We start from the raw sequence: 20623 nt of genomic DNA, 5'->3' as shown, positions 1-20623 counted from the left end.
AAGGATGGTATTTGGGGTAAAAATCCTCCTGTTGCTGGGGCTAAAGGCCCCCCATAAAATCAAAATAAAACACATTGTTTTGGGGGAGTAGGTTTGTTCTGAGTGGGCTCACATTGACTGAAACAATCACAATGGAGATGAATTTGTGTATTGAAGACTTGAGATTTTATGAAATGCCAAATGTGTCTGAAATTAACAGGAAATCATGCACCCTTTTCTGAAGTGTTTATTTTGAGGAAGCATTATCTTAATTTGTTTCTCAAAAAAGCAACTTGTTGTCTCAACATTATTTGCATTAGTTGAAAAATGTTGCATTATATCTATTGCCCCTATATCTACATGATATCACTATAACCCCCCTAGGGGCCTTTTACCCCAAGTGTGGGGTAAAAGCCTCCCTCACCATCTTTTTTTAAAACAGAATTTTAATCAAATCAACCATTCGTTATTATTTCTTTTCACATAAATTAGGTTGCTCCATCAATATTCAATAAAAATAAAAATAAAAATTTCCAACCACCTTTTAGATACAGACATCGCCTGTCTGTCAGCTCGAGAACATGCATATGCATTAGCTGGACCAGCCTGAAAAATATAGTTTTTAATGTGATCTGAGCTAAACAAGCACAGTTCATTATACCATTGTTGTCAAATTGTACTGCTGATTTGAAATATTTTCTTTAATCGTAATCTTGACCAACCATTTTGGAGATTTCAGTCTTTCCCCATTCAAGTAGATAGGAGCTGTACTTTTATCTGTATGTATGTATATGTATTTGTGTGTGTATGTATGTATATATATATGATCTATATATATACATACATATATATATATTGTCTATTGTGTATTCTATATATACTTTTTCCTTTTCAATATTGATGTATTTTTTATTCAATTTTAATTCTTTTTTAAAAGTCTTGTTGCTGTTTTAGTATTGTTGTGTACTGGAAGCTCCCGTCACCAAGACAAATTCCTTGTATGTGTAAGCATACTTGGCAATAAAGCTCATTCTGATTCTGATTCTGATCTATAGAAAACAGCTGTCAAGGAGCGTTCCCCAGATGGCGGTCAAGTGGACTTTGATCATACATACCCACCTCAGCATCTGTTTTGTTCCCTTTAACAGACAGATTAAAGCAGCCCATAAGATCTCCAGGTGCCTTATCAGAGCTCATCAGCCAGTGTTATGTGTTTGTGGTTTTGACTTTATAATATTGATTTATGTGCTAACGCACACTGAAAAAAAAAATGCTTTGAGTGTACATGATTTAATCATGTACATTGGTTTCACATGAATCAATTAAGTAGCCTCCAAATAATTTTATTTATGTCCCTAATGTGATTCATTTGCTTTGATTTACATAACATTTTTGTGACATTACTGAATAATGTTGTCAGGTTATGCTAGTATTTTGTTTAACAAGCAATAGTATACACTAACATGTTAAATGCTAAGTAGTGACGGTTATTTGAGTGTACCCATTCTGAACCTAAGCAAAAGTTCCACTCTTCAACACAATGGTAACCCAGCATATCAGAATCGGTTCTTAATAACAAAAGAACAAAATTAAACACAATTTAGTCATCTTTTTAAACCAATTAAACCTTTTTCTCAATTTTCTCATAAATATATAAAAGAATACTTAATTTCCACATTTTTACTCATGGCAATTTCCGTGCAAAGCATGCTGGGAACTACAAATCCCCTTGCCCATGTTGTTGAACATACTTGATTGGTTCACATTCACCCAGCATAATGCAATCTAGTAGAGTGCACATTTTAGAGAATTACATTAATCGAAAGCAAAGAAAATAAGTTTAGAAGAGAAACAATAATATCATTTAATAAATCAGACCCATTTTTTCAGTGCATGTTTGGTCATCAGGCTTTAATCCTGTGTCATATGCACAGAGAGAATATTAACACATATTTGTGATGACCATTATTCTCCACAGAGCAAGGAAGTTCTCTTTCTATTGAAGCTGTTTTATCCATGTGTGTTATCTAACTATCACTTAAAGGGACAGTTCTCGGAAAAATGAAAAATCTCATAATTTACTCACCCTCCTGCCATCCCAGATGTGTATGACTTTCTTCTGCAGAACGCAAATGAAGATTTTTAAAAGAATATTCCAGCTCTGTATGTCCAGATCAATATTTAATTTCTTTTTTAATTATAAATGTCCACTTTTACTTCCACATTCTGAAAAAAGAGTGAAAAATGAGTTATATTTTGGTCTGTTCTCACCCAAAACTGATTGGTTGGCTTATTGGATTACTTTTATGCTGCCTTTATGTGCTTTTTGGATCTTCAAAGTTCTGGTCATCAATCACTTGCATTGTATGGACCTACAGAGCTGAGATATTCTTTTAAAAATATTTGTTTGTGTTTAGCAGAAGAAAGAAAGTCATACACATCTGGGATAGCATGAGGGTGAGTAAAAGAGAGAAATTTCATTTTTGGGTGAACTATCCCTTTAAACTTGGCCAAAACCACCGCTTGAGGTTGATCTGCTTTCAGATTTGCAGATATATTGAACATCTGGAACCAGATGAGCATAAACCAGCAACCTTTACCAAGAACAATGACAAAACCTCTTTTCATGGGGTGGCTCATTTGAGCAAACGGAATCACATTGGTCTGATTAAATCAGTATTTGTAATTTTTCTTGCAAAACAAAAACGAGACAGTACTGACAAAAGTGATCAAAAGCTCTTTTAATTAATATTTATTCGATAAACATGATTACAAAACTCAGCAAGTTACCAATATTACATTTGTCACCATACAGGCTTGATCACAAATATTTAAACTTTTGTGACAGATACAACAAAACAAAATACTAGAATCATTTACATGAAAATCTATAAAACAGCAATGAGATCACAAATTAGTGTAATTGTTCCACTGTCTGTTTTCATGGTTTCTTTTTTATCTTTAAATTAATATATATTTTACTAGAGCACAACACTCTTACAACAAGATTGGTCCAATTACAAAAACTCTCAATATAGAGTCAGAGCTTGCTCTCCTTTTCTCTCCTTTACAATAGTTTTTTATTTTTATTATTATTTTTCTTTTAGTATTTTAAATTTTTGGTTTTAAAACAAACAAACAAAAAACAAATAAGAGAAATAAAAAGATCATGGCAATTAGCAACCTTTTCACTTGCTAAAAAGGGAAAAGAACAGAAGCTACAGTAAGAACGACCTCACATCACTTTCTAAGAAAAATATACACTTAGAAAATATGTTACAAATTGGCACAATGAAAAATATACAGGTCATTTTTTTCCTACATCAACGGTTCATTGATAATCCACCTGCCGAAGACAGACCAGGCAGTAGAAACAGTTTCTTTTTTTCCTTGATGACGAGAAAAAGGCAAAAGTAGTGTAAAAAAAAACTAAAACAAAAAAAAAATACTTCCAACATGACATTACAATACATTCATAAATAGGGCACAATTAAGTTTTTGATATGCTTGTTTAAATTTCACATGATGCACTTATAGGGGAATAACAATGTTTTAGAACTTTTAAAAAATATGAACACCTTCAGTTAGTGCAGGGTACTTGTGCTATAATAATTTAAACTCTGTTCTACAAATGTGAACATGATCTCCCTGCACTGACATCACAGATGTCCTGCAGGTTTAGCAACAGCAGTGTTATGTTAAAACAGCACGGCAGGGGGCAGCACTGAGAGTGGCTTGAGTTTGTTTGGTGAGATGGGCAGCTGTGGGAATGGGAGATGTTAACGCAGTTGGGTTCCCTGAGTCAACGGACATGAACCAACTGTGTTACATCTCCATTCGCTCAGCAGGGACAAAAAATCTCTTAGACAACATAAACTTAAAATATTTTACTGGATAATATTTCCTGGTCTTTTGCTTGATGAGGCTGGGAAAGCTCTAATTTGTTCCCCTAAAATCGAGAGGTTTTTAGAGCTTGTCACTTGTGAATCACACCACCAGCTGTGGAATGTCTTTTCATAGAAAAGTTGTTCTAATAATAGAACCCAATGTGTAGAGCGTTGTACAAATACCTGCTAAACTAGAAAAAGGTGTAAAAGTTCTTAAACTTAAACGCTGTCATCAATTGCATGTACTGTTTACCAACTCAGAAGTGTTTCACATTCTAAGTCAGTGCAAGAGCAAAAGAAACCTCCTTCCTTCTGGGATAATCTCAAAAGAGGGGATTCAGAAAAAAACAAGATCCTGCAGAAATGAAATAAACAGAACATGGGGGTAATCACATTGGCATCTTTTCTTTTTTTATATATATACACAACAAATAACATTTCAACGGCAATCGGAAAATGATGGTTTTAAAATCAGGAAAGAAAAAACAGGCGAGACAGAGAAAGTAATAATACGGGGATCAGCATTCACAACACATTTTCATATCATGTTTTTAAACGCATGCACATCACTAGCAACAAATTAGAAAAACTTTCAAAAAATATTTGGTCCTGTTCTAAACTGGTTTTAATGGCATAAAATTCATCAGAGGAACATAGGAGAGCTACTGAGCTAAACTAGAAGCTTGGGGATGTAAACAAGTTAAAATGCTTTATGTAATGTCTTGTAATCTGCAGGATTGATTCCTTTTTACCTTGTGTTACACCTACAATGATCTTTTACCATCCAGAAATTAATCAGAATGAAAAGCTACCATTGTTTTTCTTTGCCATTATGGTTCTTAAACTCCCTCCCCGCAATTATCTTCATGAATCTCTCACTTCATGCCTCTAATCTTAACTTGCCCCCCCCCCCCCACCATCCTAAGCACACATATGCTTCTCAATCACAGCCACATTATAAAACAGCAAATACTTATGTAGATAAAAATGTCTGTACAATTAATTGTTCATAGTTTGGCACGTTCATTTAAACATTTTATATAATCTTATTTTGTAAATAGTGCATATGTTTGTGTACAACAGCATTTTGATACTGGCAGGAGGAGATTCACTGGAGAACAGATGAATAAACCTCCCTTTCACAACTTTTAAACAAATGACAATAATGATAAAATCTCATTTGAGACTGGTAAATTTTGGAACCTCAGAAAACAAGAGCATCCTGTTCAAGAATTCCTCTCTCTTTTAGAATGTCAAAGCCCAGTGTTCTGAGGGGTTGGCACAGTTACAAGGGGAAAACAATTCTTAGCACAGAATACTACACATGACCTTTGACCCCTGAACAGAAGGCAACCATTTGGTGAGAGACAGAGCAGGGCGCTGGGCTCGGTTTAAACGATGGTGCTGTGACACTGATTTAACACATACAGTGTTATAGCTGTAACGGAAAACAAAAAGAAAAAGAAATAGATATTTAGATAAACACCATAATTAAAGAGAATCCAAAGACTTTCAAGGCATTTTTCTTCTTGAAATAAACAAAATAAACATAAATAAAAACAACTGAATATTTTTCAGATAAAAATGCAACAAAGCAGCAATGGTGAGTAGGGTGCAGCCATGACAGTGCGACCTCAGTCAGTCTAGTAGGTAGTTTAGAAGGGCTGACATGCAGGATATGCCTGCCTTCCAGTGGGCAGGCAAAAAATAGTGGGTAAAGTCGGTGCCATGCAGCTCAGAAATGTGGAAAGGTTTTTAGGAGGTTTTGGCGGGGAGCGAGGGAAGGGAACGGAGAAAGAGAAGGGGCACATTGCACAGAGAAAATATTACCTCCGTTTCTCTACCAAAGCAGTCAATGCTACTCCTTTTATGTCCCTTTTTCCTGCTAACAGTTCCTCACGGGCAAACTTAGCGCTGCTTTTGTGACGGTACATTTTTTTGTGGGCTGGACGGTGTGAAAGTGGGAGGCAGTCCAGTCCAAGAGGAGAAAAGAAGCCTGGTGGGAGAAGTTTAGGCAGTGCTTTTCCACCACGTCCAGCTCCTTTTTTCCCTCTACCTCCGCCTGAGGCTCCACCCCTTTTTTTAAGGTCAGCGGCACTACCCAGAATCTTAAGTGTCTGACTCTGGAGGGCATGTTGACCTGGTGACAGGCAAGGCCCCCAAAGAGGTTCTGCGGAGGCCCTCATGAAGCGCTGTACCTCAGCCATTCCAGACACTATATTGGACAGGATGTTTGATGGTTCCTGGAATTCTCGTTGGTCATCGTTGGACAGTCCCCCAGTGTTATGCCACTCCCCCTGAGGTCCCATCAAGCCAAGTGACGGGGTGGGGGATGAAGCACCACTCCCTGATCCTCCCCGACTTTTGGCTACTTTTCCCTCCAGCAAAGCTTTGATCTTCCGCACAGAACGAGAGCCCTGACGTGGTAGCTTTACTTTCTCTCCTTTCAATGTTTTAGTGGTTTTGGCCTTTTTGGTGCCTTGTCCATTTTTACCACTCTTTTTCGTTGAACCTTTGTGATCCCCAAGCCTCACTTCTTCCTCGTCGGTTTTGAAAGGGTGTATTTGAAGGAGACGTGCATTTCCTGTTCCATCTTGATCAAGCTGCGGGACAACTCCACAGCTCCACTGTGCATTTGATTCTCCTGCCTCGGAGAATTCTCCAGCCTTCCCACAATTTCCCAGCAGCTGTGGGGAAGAGTTGGGTGTGTCTGGTGGAGACATCTCAGATAGTGATGAATGGCGGAATTTATCGGGGGTAAAGTTGGAAATATCCAAGAGGTCAGTGGACTCTCGAAGTGGAGCAACCTCTTCAAGACTTTGCTGGAGGATGAGCCGTGGGCTGCAATGTGGTAGGAAGCCATCGTTGATCTCACCAATCTCCTCCTCCCTCTCCCTTTCTCCCTCTCTTAGGCTGAGTGAGCTGTAGTTGCTAGAGGTGGCAGATAGTGACCCCAGGGAGTTAAAGCTAACCAGCCGTCCTAAACTGTTATTGCTCCGAGACCCAGGTGGACTCAAACCGTAATCAGCATCAGGTTTAGACTCTTCATATGACGCCCTGCACCCTGATAGAGACACTTGTCCATACCCTGTCGCAGCTGTGCCATCCCCTGCTAACACAGGTAATGGTGTGGGAAAGCCTGATGGCATCACAGGCGTCTGGGTTGGGACATCTGGGGAGAAGGGCAGCTGTTCAACAGATGGTTGTGATGGCCATGAAATGGGCTGGTTTAGTTCAGTGAGGTTGGGCTCAGCATAGTGTGTGTGGTGTGGCCCATGGTTTATAGATGGAGGAGAGTGGGGGAGCTCAGATTCAGAGGGGGGAGAGAGAACGCAGCTCTGGACGGGCTGCAGTGTGGCATTCTGCAGCCCCGGATGGAAATAGGTGATATTAGCACTGCTGGATGACTCAGAGGCTTCCAGAAGAGTCTGCAGGTATCCCCCTGGGAGGAGTTCTGCATTTCCATCAGTCCCCGGAACAGTTGGGGTCAAAGTGCATTTTTCAGAGTCATTACTGGAGGTCTCATTTGTGACAGCATTACCTTCTAGGGAGTTACTAAGGTTTTCTGGTAAACATGGGCTGCACTTCTCAATCTCAGAGGCTTCAGGGACTTCCTGTGTCTCAGCCTCTATTAGCTTTTTCAACCTAAGCCTTGCTTCACTTTTGAATTTCTTTATCTTCCCTGTTTTACCTGCCTTTCTCCTTTCCTCTCTCTCCTGTGTTCTGCTTTTAGCCCTGACATTGTATGTAATGGAGGTAATGTCCTCTTTTGGTTTCTCTGTGCTATTTAGTGATTCAGTCCCTTGTAGCTGATTGATGGCGGGGACAACTATAGTTTGGCTGGTGACGGAATTTTCTACTGCATGGATCTGCTGGATTCTGAGTCTGGCCATCCTGTGCTTACGTTTGGGCATAGTGCTTGGCGGTCTTTTGCAGCCATTGAGACGTTTGGTTCTTTCTGTAGCTGTCAATCTATTCTTCTCCTGCTGTTCCTGTTCTCTTTTTTGCCAGTAGGCTTTTAGTGGTGCAAGTTTCTCATAGTGCAGCAGGGCATTTGGACTCAGACTGACCACAGCAGGTGATGGGTCAACCCGCCCCAGCCTCACTCTCATGTGCCTCTGGCCTTTAAAACGATTAATGATGATGTATTTTATAATGACAGGAGGCTCTTTCCGATTAGACCGCCGCCTCTTCTTTGGGCTCCAGTCGTCATCACGCTCTTTCTTGAGCCCAGCAGGCTGTTTTTCACATTTCTCTGTATTTCTCTCACTTTCTATGGAGTCCACATCATATAGGTAGTCTTCTCTGTAGGCCACCTTCCTCTTGGCCCGAAGGCGATAGCTTAACTGGCTGGAGGAGCTAGAGTTTTCTCGGGACAGGCAGCCATGGTGGAGGGAAAGGCCATGGTCCGGGGAGCCTGTGCAAGAGCTGTCATCACTGAATTCACCGGAATCTTCCGGAGAGTTACTGAGGTCAAACAGAAAGTTACTGTCTGGGCTAATATTGGGGATCACATGGTCATCCGCTTTAATCTCAGCTGGTTGGTCTGGTTTCTCTATTGCCCCCTCCTTTCTACTGTAAGGTAAGCTTGGAAAGAAACCTAGCTGAGATTCATTTTGTAGGGCAGACTCACTCCTCTCATGTACTCCATCCTGATAGGACTCATAGCGTATTTTGAGTGAGCAGACATCACCACTGAGTGCTGTCTCCTCCTCTTGAAATATGTAATTCTCCACGTCCTCCTCACAGAACAGATTGACTGCAAGTTCACTGCGGGAGCATAAGTCCAACAGCTCCATACGGCTTTCACTGATGAGAGTCTCTAGACAGCTCCAGTCCTGTGCCTCCTCACCAAGACCTTCATATATGCTCCTGGATGCAGGATCCTCATCTGATTCGCTCTCCTGCATTGACCTCCCCTCCTCAGCCCCCTCATTGGTTCCATTTGGCTGGGCAGGGCCACTGAGCAGCTGATCAGATAGAACTTGGTCACCATAGCGACCCGTGCTGGGGGTGGGGCCAATGCATTGCAAGTTGATGCTGGCAAAGTTTAGCACGGACTCACAGGATTCTGATTCTGTCTGGTTTTTGGGGATCAGACAGCTAAGGCAGTCTCCACCCCTAGAGTCCATGTTAGAGAGCAATGACCTGTCACAGGTCTGCGGCACAGACCAGGGCGTCACAGGTTTGGAACAGGGCACAGAAGAGAGAGATGAGAGGGATGAAAGTGAAGAGAATGAAGAGAGAGAGGACAGCGAGGTGGTGTTGGAGATAGACCCATCATGCAGATCGACTGGGCTAAGAGGACCTTCAGTGGTCTGATTCTGGTCACAAAAGGAGGGCAAGGACAGCACAGCAGGTTCAATGTCATCACAGCGCCTTAGATCATGTGACACATCTGCCAAGGGGTCATGTGGCTCTAAAAGAAAGAGGCAAAGACAAAGATACTTAAAATGAAAAGCAAGCCTTTGTAAATATATAAAGATATACAGTACAGTAGATGTATTACACATGCATTACACTGAAAGCAATATGATTTTTTTTAAAATAAGGTTCAGATTCACAAAAACATGAGAACATGATCTGCATGAAAATAATCAGTTCAAGATTTGTGTAAAATCCTGCATTTTGTGTGTGGTGTGGGGGAAGTCTGTACCATTTTCACTAGTATCTCTTGGGCAGGGGCTGTGATCTGCCCCTGAGAATCGGGACTCCTGTAGAACATCCATCAATCTGAACTGAATATCTCTCTCTCTAACATAATCACCACTGTCCAGTCTGTTGAAACACACACACACACACACACACACACTAAGAGGTAATAGAGGAAGCCAAGCAATCTTTAAAATTTAGTCAGCACTAACAACTACAATCACACTTTACAAGAAAATTTTCAAGCGATAGTTCACACAAACATTAAGATTGCAGTATATTTAGATACTTGACTTTTAAATACTTGACAGTTTAAATTTTCATAGTTCCAAGAAAATGTATCCATTCATCATGCTATGAATGTACTGTATGTTTTTATCCCCTTTTCGCCCCAATTTGGAATGCCCAATTCCCACTACTTAGTAGGTCCTCGTGGTGGCGCGGTTACTCACCTCAATCCGGGTGGCGGAGGACAAGTCTCAGTTGCCTCCACTTCTGAGACCGTCAATCCGCGCATCTTATCACGTGGCTCAATGTGCATGACACCGTGGAGACTCCCAGCATGTGGAGGCTCATGCTATTCTCCGCGATCCATGCACAACTTACCACGCGCCCCATTAAGTGCAAGAACCATTAATTGCGATCACAAGGAGGTTACCCCATGTGACTCTACCCTCCCTAGCAACCGGGCCAATTTGGTTGCTTGGGAGACGTGGCTGGAGTTACTCAGCACACCCTGGATTTGAACTCGCGACTCCAGGTGTGGTAGTCAGTGTCAATACTCGCAAAGCTACCCAGGCCCAATGAAATTACTGTATTTGATTTTAAGATCTTTTGTAACTTCAGCCTTCTCTCTCTAGTACTTCCTCGATTTTTGTCCCTCTTCCTCTCTCTGTCTCTCTGTCCAGTATTACAGTGAGTTGTATTGTTTTCATCATTCTGTCCTCTGATTGCCCTTCAGTGTGAAGTGCAACTCTTGAGGATGTGAAAGAAATGAAAGAGCTTCATAACAGCAGTGAAAGAGAAAAGAAAGAGTGCTCTCTCTCGCCCCAGGCTGTGCGTGCATGTGTCAAAGTAGTGTGCCACATATGTAAGTCAGGACATACAGCTTTTTATATAAGCTATATAAACTAAACGACATTGCAAATGCTGTCAGTGTTCCCACGGGGTGAATTTACATTTGAATGCAGAACTGACCTAATGAAGATGTATGAATTACAGAGGGGTATGAAAAGAGTTGAGTGAGCATTCTGTGTATTTCAATACCCAGGGTTTTGAAATACACAAAGTATTTTTCTATATCCACTTAATCTAGAATTAAACTTTTAAAAACCAAAAGTGGAAATTTAAGCATGGCTTGAACAGGCATTCCATGTGAAACTGTGATGGATTTTATTAAATATATTTTTCAGGGCTCAACATTAAAGATTCTTACTTGAGATTTTTACTAGTCCTATGTAATGATACATTTGAACTTTTGAATTTTTAACAAATATTTATATTTCCTGTTAAAGGGGACAATGACGAGACTAACTTTTTCTCTGATCTTTTTACATGTAGTAGTTCATTGTAGTATAAAAAACTTACTGTAAGTTTCAGAACTCAAAACTTCCTCAATTCAAAAAGGGCATTTATTTAAACCATGCTGCAAAAATGGTTCATTTGGATTTTCAATTCTTTTTGACATCACAGGGATGAAAACATCAGCACATGACTGCCTCTACAGTGAGACATCAATGCCTACTTTTACATAATCACACCCTTGGCTCGCCCCCTGGCACTCAGTGGAAAGTTTGTCTCCACTCCATTACTGCCTCTGGCTGGGAGAACCACGTCTCGTCCAGAGTAAACAGACGATAGAATATGTGAGATGTCGCGCCACAGTGGCGTAGCCTGAAACGAGGGTCTGGGTGTGCCAGTGAAAACAGGGAGTGCAAGAACTGAAGCACAATAAAATTACATGTACAACTGAGAACCATTAAATTAATTTCTTTTTAGCTCTAAATTTGTTTTTAGCTATGTGCTAAACATTATAATTACTTAAATTAATGCCACTTTTACCAATGGATTAGGTTGGCCTGTTATGGTATCCAAATATTAGGCTTCAATTATAATTATGAATTCTGAACTTTAGTTATGATTCAATTTTATTATTTTGGAACGATTCAGAAATATTTCACGAAATATGCTGAAGACACAAATGTAAATTGAGGGATAATTAGCACTTTTTGGGAACATGCAGTACAGCAGGCCTATATAATATGAATACAAAATTGTAAATTGTAAATTCACAATAACGCAAAGCAGTAAGATTCCAAATCTTTACTGAACATTCTTTGCATTTAGGGAGAACAGGGTGCTTTGGTTTATATGTGACTGCAAATATAAACAGAAAAATAATACTGATGTTACATTAATTATTTAACCAATATGAATAAAGGATAACATTGTGTCTGACTTGATGCAAACTAACAAATAGAGAGTAAGAAGACAGTTCATCATGCAGAATAGACGAATGCAGTGATTCACATATCATCTAACAGGAATATTTAGCTACTTAAGCAATAATTTAATTTAAATCTGCCATGAATACAGGCAGAGTCTCATCTTTATAAATAAAGCAGGGTTACAACATAAACAACTTAATGGTCTACAAAAAAAGGCCTACAAAACATAAAGAACATAATTATCACAAGTAAAGGTATAAAACTTGTCCAGGTGTGTTCTCCAAATATCCCATAATATGCATAATATAGTGGGGAAGAAAAAAACAACAAATTACTTAGTTTTCTCAAATGGATGCACGTAGTTATGAAAAATGACACAGAAATTGTGAACGGAGTAAAAAAAAATGTTCTTAAAGTGCTGCTTAAAGAGACTCACGCTCTGCTGTTGTTGCGAGAGTGCACATGTAATCTGGGATGGTTTCTATAACATATTGGGTATTATAATAGACATTATAATAAATTATTAAATTCAGTTATTGATTTATTGAATTGTTATCTTCACATCAATGCACCCCTACTATTAAGAGTCAATAAATAAATAAAAATTAACGTTTTGGGTGGCATTTGCACACCCGTGGCTATGCCATTGTCATGCCTGTGAAGACCAGTGTCTTTGCTTTGGCCCCTGTTGAAGCATCCCAACATCAGTATATACTGACTGACGTTTAACAAAGTTCCTGATCACATCAGTGCAGGATGATATTTGTGTGTGTCATGTCTCACCGTGCATTGGAATATGTTTGTTCATCATGTTTTACCGTGGATTATATCAGGGTCGAGGTCAGAAATCTCCAAATGAGTGGACCTTGGTGAAACAGGGTGGACCTCGGTGAAACAGGGTGGACCTCTATTATGTGCCTAATTTCATCATGAATATAATGAAGCGCACCCCTTTCCTCAGCCTTTGTGAGTCAATATTCGCTCATTTACCTAATAATTAGAGTTGCATAATTACATGTACAATAACAATAACAATAATTATTTATTTTTTAACAATTATTACATTTATTATTAGAAATGTACCTTAATAGGTCATATTGTTGCAATTGTAATAGGGTTGTCTCTGCGTTGTGTTGAATAAAGCACTCGATTGACACCATCTCATGCCGTTGGTGGATTTTATTCTGTTTAAACACACTGAAAAGCGGTGGTCAGTCCCAATAATCATGCTCACGCATGTTCCACCACAACCACTCTCTCGGCTGACGCAAATCTTGATCTTTATGTATGAACATTATACAGGTACACAATAATTACACGTATTATTTAAAATATAAAGTCTGTCCCTGTTTAAACACATTGAAAAGCGGTGGTCAGACCCAATAATCATGCTCACGCATGTTGTATAATGAGGATGAACATGAAATCAAACGTTACCACACATAAAACTCCTTGCATCACTTTCATTAATCTCTATAAGATGAGCAAACATCTGATATCCTGTTTTAACAAAGCCGTAAATATTTAATTGAATTCTGTAATAGTTAATAAATTTCGGCGCCTCGACAAGGTTACAAACAACTTCCATGTTTGTTACTATTTCCACATTATTTTCATCACAAGACAAACACCTGGACATATTTGGCAAAATGATCAGCACATTTGGACCAGACAGCTCCCATAATGAATCAAGTTCAACTTTATAACAAGCGATCTACATGCTGGTTTGGGAAACAGGCGTTACTCCATCGTAAAATAACGAACGACGTCAGTTAAGATGATTGTAAAGGCTTAAGTTGCAACGTTATCGGGAAACCCAGTGTTGGATTTCCCCAAAGATCGAATCTTTAAAATCTGACAACTCTCCTTTGGATTACGTTCTGGGCTTCGTGGAGCTGCTGCGATGTCTCAAAATATTTATTTTAATTAGTAGTAAAATAAAAGGTCTGGTGAAAAACGCGAGTGAATCAGATGTTCAGCTGCCTTACAGAGTTGGGAAATGTTACATTCAAATGGAGGCTAAAGAGTAGACAAGCACAGAAGAGAAACTTCTTGTTCAAGACCATTTCTCAGGTTGTAGCTACTGAATTATGACACATATGACAATTCACCTGTTGTCCCAATATCCTTGCATCCTGAGACGGTCTGAGATCATATTCAGCGTTCTCATAGACGACACGATTTCTGCAAATTGTTCCCAGATTACGAACAGGGAAGAAATAGTGAGAACTCGTCATATGCGCGTGTTCCACGAGACATGCTTGTGCTGCATGCATGAGTGCTAATAAACCTCTAAACACACAATGAATCAGAGACACACATCAACAGCTTCTCTTTCGTCTGTTTTCCAAAATATGATCAAGTTTGCTTCTTCAAACGCGTGTATTTTGGTCTAACAGCGTTTCTTGTCATTTGTCACTCCGAGAAGTCTTTGCAGGTAGATGACGAGCAAAATTACCCACTAATTTCATACCCTGCCATGTCATCTACAGAAACATCTACCACACTCTCACGTAAAATAATAATAATAATAAATTAAGTGAGACAAAGCGTGGATACATTATCTTGGTGCTAAGCGCAGTGAGTGGATCTGTTTACAGGCATGACTGCAGAGAGCTGCACAGTGCAGAGAAAATGAGCGACTCGGTAAGAAGTGCACCACAACCCATTTCAGTTCACCATAATCATATCAAACTTTTTATTTGAAATAAAAACACATTTTTCTAACTATATTTATAACATGAATATGATGATTATCTTGCATGTGAGCTATTTTGTGTGCGACAAAATGCAGTTTCTTTTTATTTGCAAACTATTCTTATATTCCTGCAGTTTTGATTGGGTGGACAAGTGCCACTCTGGCCCTTACGTGGCCTCGTGCCTGGATTGTATTAAGTGTGTTAAGCCAATTTCAGCATTGAGTGTATGTGTGTTTGGCTCATTTCAGCGTGAATTTATGTTTTCCGCTTATATCAGTGTAGATTGCTTGTAAACAAGGCACAATATGATTCAAGCTTTGCAAAAGATCTCGTTATTGAAAGATGGGGCAGTTAAAAACACTATTGGAACCAACTGAAAAACCGTAAATAACCAATTCCATTCATGAACGTTTCATATGTCATAAGTGTTTGATATATATAGTTTATGTTGCTGATGTGCTTGAGTGAACAGTTTGATACATAGGAATGCAATGTGTTGGATGTGCATTATGTGTAAACCCTGTAATTTCGTTTTTATTGTTGTGGAGCTTGTTGATTCTGTTCCGATTGAGATTCAAATGTATTCGAAGGGCTGCACGATGTTAGCCAATCATAACAGTGGGAGTTAACACTGAAGTTTAAAGGAGACGCTGGGGCCAAAACCAAGCGTTTCAGATAGTGATGGGAAGATCGGATCATTTTACTGACTTGAATCTTTGAGTCTCTGAACGAATCTTTATTCAAGTCATTTAGTTCATTTCGTTCATTTGAGCAGAATTAAATTAAAATGTTACATTTTCAATAGCCAAATCGCCCCCAACACGTCTACTTACGCAAACTTTGATTATAGTCTCAATAAGGAAAAATTGACAATGCAGCCAAGGACAAATTATGAGAAACAGAAAGATTAGTTCACCTATGGAATCTTCTTGTCAGAGTCATTCGTTCTTTTGTCACTGCATAGCGTATACAGCTGTCACGTGACAAAAGAACGAACGACTCGGACCGAAAGACACAAGAGGTGAACTAATCATTTCTGTTTCCTGTACAGCACCTATGTGGTTTTCACGTAACAAACGAACGGAGGTTGCACAATGCACATGCGTGGTCAACACAAAATGAACGAATCACTCTCTGAGACTACTCGTTCTTCTGAGTCACATAAAAGATTTGTTCAAAATGAATGAATCGTTCATGAACGACCCATCACTAGTTTCAGACAGAGAGCCAGAGACAGGGTGGAAAGTTATCATATATTATTAAATTATTGTTTTGGTGCAAAAAAAAAAAACAACAACAACAAAGTGGACCTTAGGGAAAATAATAAATGTGTGTGTGTGTGTGTGTGTGTGTATATATATATATATATATAAATAAAAGGAGTATGTCATGACCCTTTTAAATATATATTTTTTTTTTCTCCCCTTTTCTCCCCAATTTGGCATACCCAATTCCCAATGCACTCTAGGTCCTCATGGTGGCATATGACTCGCCTCAATCTGGGTGGTGGAGGACGAATCTCAGTTGCCTCTGCATCTGAGACCGTCAATCCGCGCATTTTATCACGTGGCTTGTTCAGTGCCTTACCACGGAGACCTAGCGCATGTGGAGGCTCACGCTATTCTCCGCGGCATCTGTGCACAACTCACTATGCGCCCCACCGAGAGCGAGAACCACATTATAGCGACCACGAGGAGGTTAACCCAATGTGACTCTACCCACCCTAGCAACCGGGCCAATTGGTTGCTTAGGAAGCCTGGCTGGAGTCACTCAGCACGCCCTGGATTTGAACTTGAGACTCCAGGTGTGGTAGTCAGCATCTTTACTTGCTGAGCTTCCCAGGCCCCCGACCCCTTTAAATATTAAGTTTTATTTAAAAAAAGGACTATGTTTTTAATTCACAATAATCACTGGAAATTTTACAGCTACTATAATGCAACTCCATGACAGCTATTTTCGTAAATATACTTTTGCTGATAAACAATGGCATACAATGCAAAACATAACTGATTGGTTTATAATTTTTAACCAATTATTACTGATGCTTCTGAGACATTCACAAGTCATCACATTTCAACAAAACCTATTGTTGAGCCCCTGTTTGTTATATCATATTTATCCTACTGTGCAAACATTTTGAATTATTGACATCACAGTAATAACGTGGCAACATACCTGTTTTTCCAATTAAAAATTTACATTTACTTAAATTTAGTTGACTAAACCTTCATATTCTTAAGCCTATTTCAGTAAGCTGTTTCTTTAAGCATACTGTCTTACTTAAAGATATTAACATAATCCACCATAAATATTAAATGTTAACTCTCGATTTGTATATCTAGATAATCTCAGATTATGTTTAGACAACAAAATATAGAATATACTAAAGCAAGAGAAGGGGTTTCATAATTGGTTTCATAATTCCATAACACCAATTTCCAGCAACACTTCCTTATTCACTCTAAACATTCTCCAGCTCTGTAAATGGCTATATAGGCCTAATGCTTTAGGATTAGCTCCTTCTGGTATCCAAACCAGAACAGGTATGAGAGAAACCCCAGGACTGATCTGAGAACAGCAATGCTGGGCTCATTCTGCCAGAGTTTGCAGACAGACAGACAGACAGACAGACAGAGAGAGAGAGAGAGAGAGAGAGAGAGAGAGAGAGAGAGAGAGAGAGAGAACAGGGCAGTGGGCAAGTCTGCAAACTGCTTTTATTAAAAACTAAATTAATATTTATTCAGCTTCAACATCCACCCAAGAGACAGACAATGGCATTACAGGAGAGAGAGAGAGAGAGAGAGAGAGAGAGAGAGAGAGAGAGAGGCCCGAAACCATGTTGGTGTGAGTTTGCTTGATCTTTTCAGAGATCAATAAATCTGCTGGCTGCTGCAATCTGTCCCTGGTCATTCTGTCAGACAAGCAACCAAAATATTATCCATCCTTCCATCCATCCATCCATCCATCCATCATCCACCCATGTATATTATTGACGGCATTACTACGCTGCTTTATCCATCGTAAAAAAATGTTGAACACTTACTGCAGCTGACATATGTATGGAAAACAAACAGACGTATGCGTCCACTCTGATTGATTCTTTCATTAATTGATTGTGTTATTGATTTTGGTGGTCAAAGCTGGGCATCTGTCCCCACACTGATATAACACTATGTGTCTTGTGCAGTTTGATAGCATCAAAGAAACTTCCAGCATCCCAGGACAGGTGTCAACCGGGCGACGGATCCACCATTCTCTGAACATGATGATATCAAATCGTATCCTTACAGAACCGAGCTGTCTTTAAAGATCTCGGATAACAGAGATCATTTACATTATTCAGAGAGGTGTAACAGGTTTGAGTCCACCCTTAATTACTGAAGGCCTGGTGTGCTATGATACGCGCTCTACACTTCTGCATTTCCCATCGCCAAATGCCGCATAGGACGCAGATGCTGAGCCGCGCGCATCGACTAAAAGCAATAGTCGGGGAAATTTGAAATGCGTAAAACGGAACATACATAGCCTAATAAAAACATGTGACACTGTTTGTGTTATGTGTGTGAACGAGTGCGTATATAGCTGTGGCCTAGGGGGATGGTCTCTCTCTCTCTCTCTCTGTGTGTGTGTGTGAGAGAGAGAGAGAGCTGTGTGTGTCAGTGTGGATACGGTGTGTGGTTGGCCTCACGTATTCGTCATGAGCACCAGTGCTTTCTGTCCGCTCAAACGATGGCCTGCTACTCGTAGCTTTTGCAGGACACCAAACCATTCCTCCCTCTGCCTCTTCACTCTCTCCTTCACTCTCTCTTTCACACACACACACACACCTGTGCAATATGGATGCATCTTGACAGCTGACACTCGCTCGTCCATTTCTCCCCATTGCAGCGTTTGGCGCGCGTCACACTGGCCCACTCACCGCATCACGCACACAAACACGTACAGCCCACATACGCACCTCCCGTTACACCCGGGCCGCACGTCCCGCCCGCTCTTCAGACTCCGTTTGATCGTCAGCCGTGAGGAATGCTGTCATATGTTTTTTATATCCTCTTCAATGCAGTGGTCTCACCATGTTTCCCCTCTCTCACGAGCCCGGACTGTCTCCCCGGTAGCAGCAGGTGGACGCGCCTCTCGCGCCTCGAAGCCCCTACCACTCCATTTTATTCCCTCGCGCTCCAGGGTTTCCAGGAAACAAACAAAGGTCTGCTGCAGCCCCTGCTCCGCGCTGCATGCTCACGCTCTCTTGCTCCGCGGTGCCAGCATTAGTAGCGTCTTGTCTCCCTTTGAGTTGCTTTTGTTTTTGCCTTATGTGCGTGCAAGAGAGAGACGGGTGTGTGTGTGTGCGTGCGTATGTGTTTTTCCCAGCTGTACCCCGTCCCTGACAACGACTGCGCGCTCGTGCGCTGCTGCTCCCCCTCTTCTGAGATCTGCCATAAAGAGCGCGCCCCCATATTTTGCACGGTGGCGCGCTAAGGAGTCGGGAGCGCGCAGCATCGCTAAACAGGTGCATAGGCGCTCGCATGCGCAGTGAGGCTTCGAGGGCTACAAGCACCAGCCAGCGATCACTGCAGATTCAGTTTATTTTCCATAGACAAATTAGAATTACACACGCAGTTACCTAAAATAAAGAAATACCTGTAAATGGATGACAAAATCAGAGAAATGCTTCATATTATAGCCTTCTTGCAACAATAATAAAATTTAGAACAAAAGACAACCCTCAGAATTACATTTCATGCACGATTATACCTTAAAGCAGGCACCTGAATATTCTATTATATTACAGTCTACTAAATAATTTTAATAATCACCATTTACTTAAAGAAATATCTCACCCTCGTGCCACCCCAGATGTGTATGACTTCTACAGAACACCAACGAAGATTTTTAGAAGAATATCTCAGCTCTGTAGGACAATACAATGCAAAGTGAATGGTGACCAAAACTTTGAAGCTCCAAAATGCACATAAAGGCAGCATAAAAGTAATACTTAAGACTCCAGTGGTTTAATCAGTGTTGGGTAAGTTACTTAAAAACAGTAATCCAGTACAAATGACTAATTATTACTCTAAAATTGTAATCAGATTACTTTACCAATCACTTAATTGAAAAGTAATCACATTACTAATTACTTTACTTTTAAGTTACTTTCTAAAACACTTTTACGCTCAACAAATTTAAAATTATGTTTATCTTTCTTGTTCATTGTTACACAAAAGTACACTCAGCACCTCACATTTCTCCTTCACAATGACTTGTTACGGGGACATAATTCATGTTTTCTGCATAAATAATATATTACAAATAAGCATAACCCTATAATGTACTTAAAAGTCATTACATTAATTAAAAGTCAGGAACTGTAATCTGATTACAAGAATTTAAATTGTAATGCATTACACTACTTTCTTTTTTTGTTGTTGTTGCCAAAAAGGTTATTAGATTACAGTAATTAATTACTTTGTTATTGATTACACCCAACACTGGATTTAATCCATGTCTTCTGAAGCATTAAATCAGCTGTGGGTATGGATCTACAGAGCTGAAATATTCTTCTAAAGATCTTTGTTAGTGTTCAGCAGAAGAAAGAAATTCAGACACATCTGGGATGGCATGAGGGTGAGTAAATAATGAGAGATTTTTCATTTTTGGGTGAAATATCCCCATTCGTACACACAAATACTCAGTTATTTCTGTGTTTTTAAATCATGTTTTACGTTATTAAAATATTAACATGGATTGTATGACACATCTGTTAATCAAACCTCTTATTTGTCGGTATTATGTATCAAAGAAGCTGCCTCTCATGTGGATTTCTTTGATCAAATGGAGGCTTGAATGAAGCGCCTCTTAAGGTTTGCTTGAAAGAAACCCGCTGTGTCCCGCCCCTCACATCAATGAGCTTTATATCGACATAATTTCTATCCAATCATGAAAACAGGGGATGTGACGCATG

General features: G+C 39.8%; 1 protein-coding gene across 2 annotated transcripts; it reads right to left on the bottom strand.

Annotated features, from left to right (window-relative positions):
• Positions 1-2705: 2705 nt before the first annotated feature.
• nexmifa (neurite extension and migration factor a) lies at positions 2706-19093 on the bottom strand. 2 transcript variants are annotated; one of them, XM_051677699.1, is made up of 4 exons: positions 18492-19093; positions 9523-9644; positions 5697-9285; positions 2706-5304 (listed from the first exon to the last, which is right to left on the bottom strand). In XM_051677699.1, exons 1-4 carry the CDS (start codon positions 18545-18547, stop codon positions 5172-5174), a joined length of 3900 nt encoding a protein of 1299 aa, XP_051533659.1. In that variant the 5' UTR covers positions 18548-19093; the 3' UTR covers positions 2706-5171. The 2 variants fall into 2 exon arrangements, with proteins under 2 accessions (XP_051533659.1, XP_051533666.1); XM_051677706.1 differs by having other exon boundaries at positions 18623-19093.
• Positions 19094-20623: the final 1530 nt, after the last annotated feature.

Source organism: Myxocyprinus asiaticus, chromosome 3 (assembly GCF_019703515.2).
Source record: "Myxocyprinus asiaticus isolate MX2 ecotype Aquarium Trade chromosome 3, UBuf_Myxa_2, whole genome shotgun sequence".
NCBI classification, from domain to species: Eukaryota; Metazoa; Chordata; class Actinopteri; order Cypriniformes; family Catostomidae; genus Myxocyprinus; species Myxocyprinus asiaticus.
This window is presented reverse-complemented; position numbering and strand designations above follow the sequence as displayed.

Excerpts from the sequence above, each read along its gene's own strand:
- nexmifa (XM_051677699.1), bottom strand. The coding sequence starts at position 18,547 with ATGGGGAGAAATGGACGAGCGAGTGTCAGCTGTCAAGATGCATCCATA. Across the intron at positions 9,645-18,491 it reads GATGCATCCATATTGCACAG|ACTGGACAGTGGTGATTATG; the intron begins GTGTGTGTGTGT and ends GTGTTTCAACAG. Across the intron at positions 5,305-5,696 it reads GCTTTGGTAGAGAAACGGAG|CTATAACACTGTATGTGTTA; the intron begins GTAATATTTTCT and ends TTTCCGTTACAG.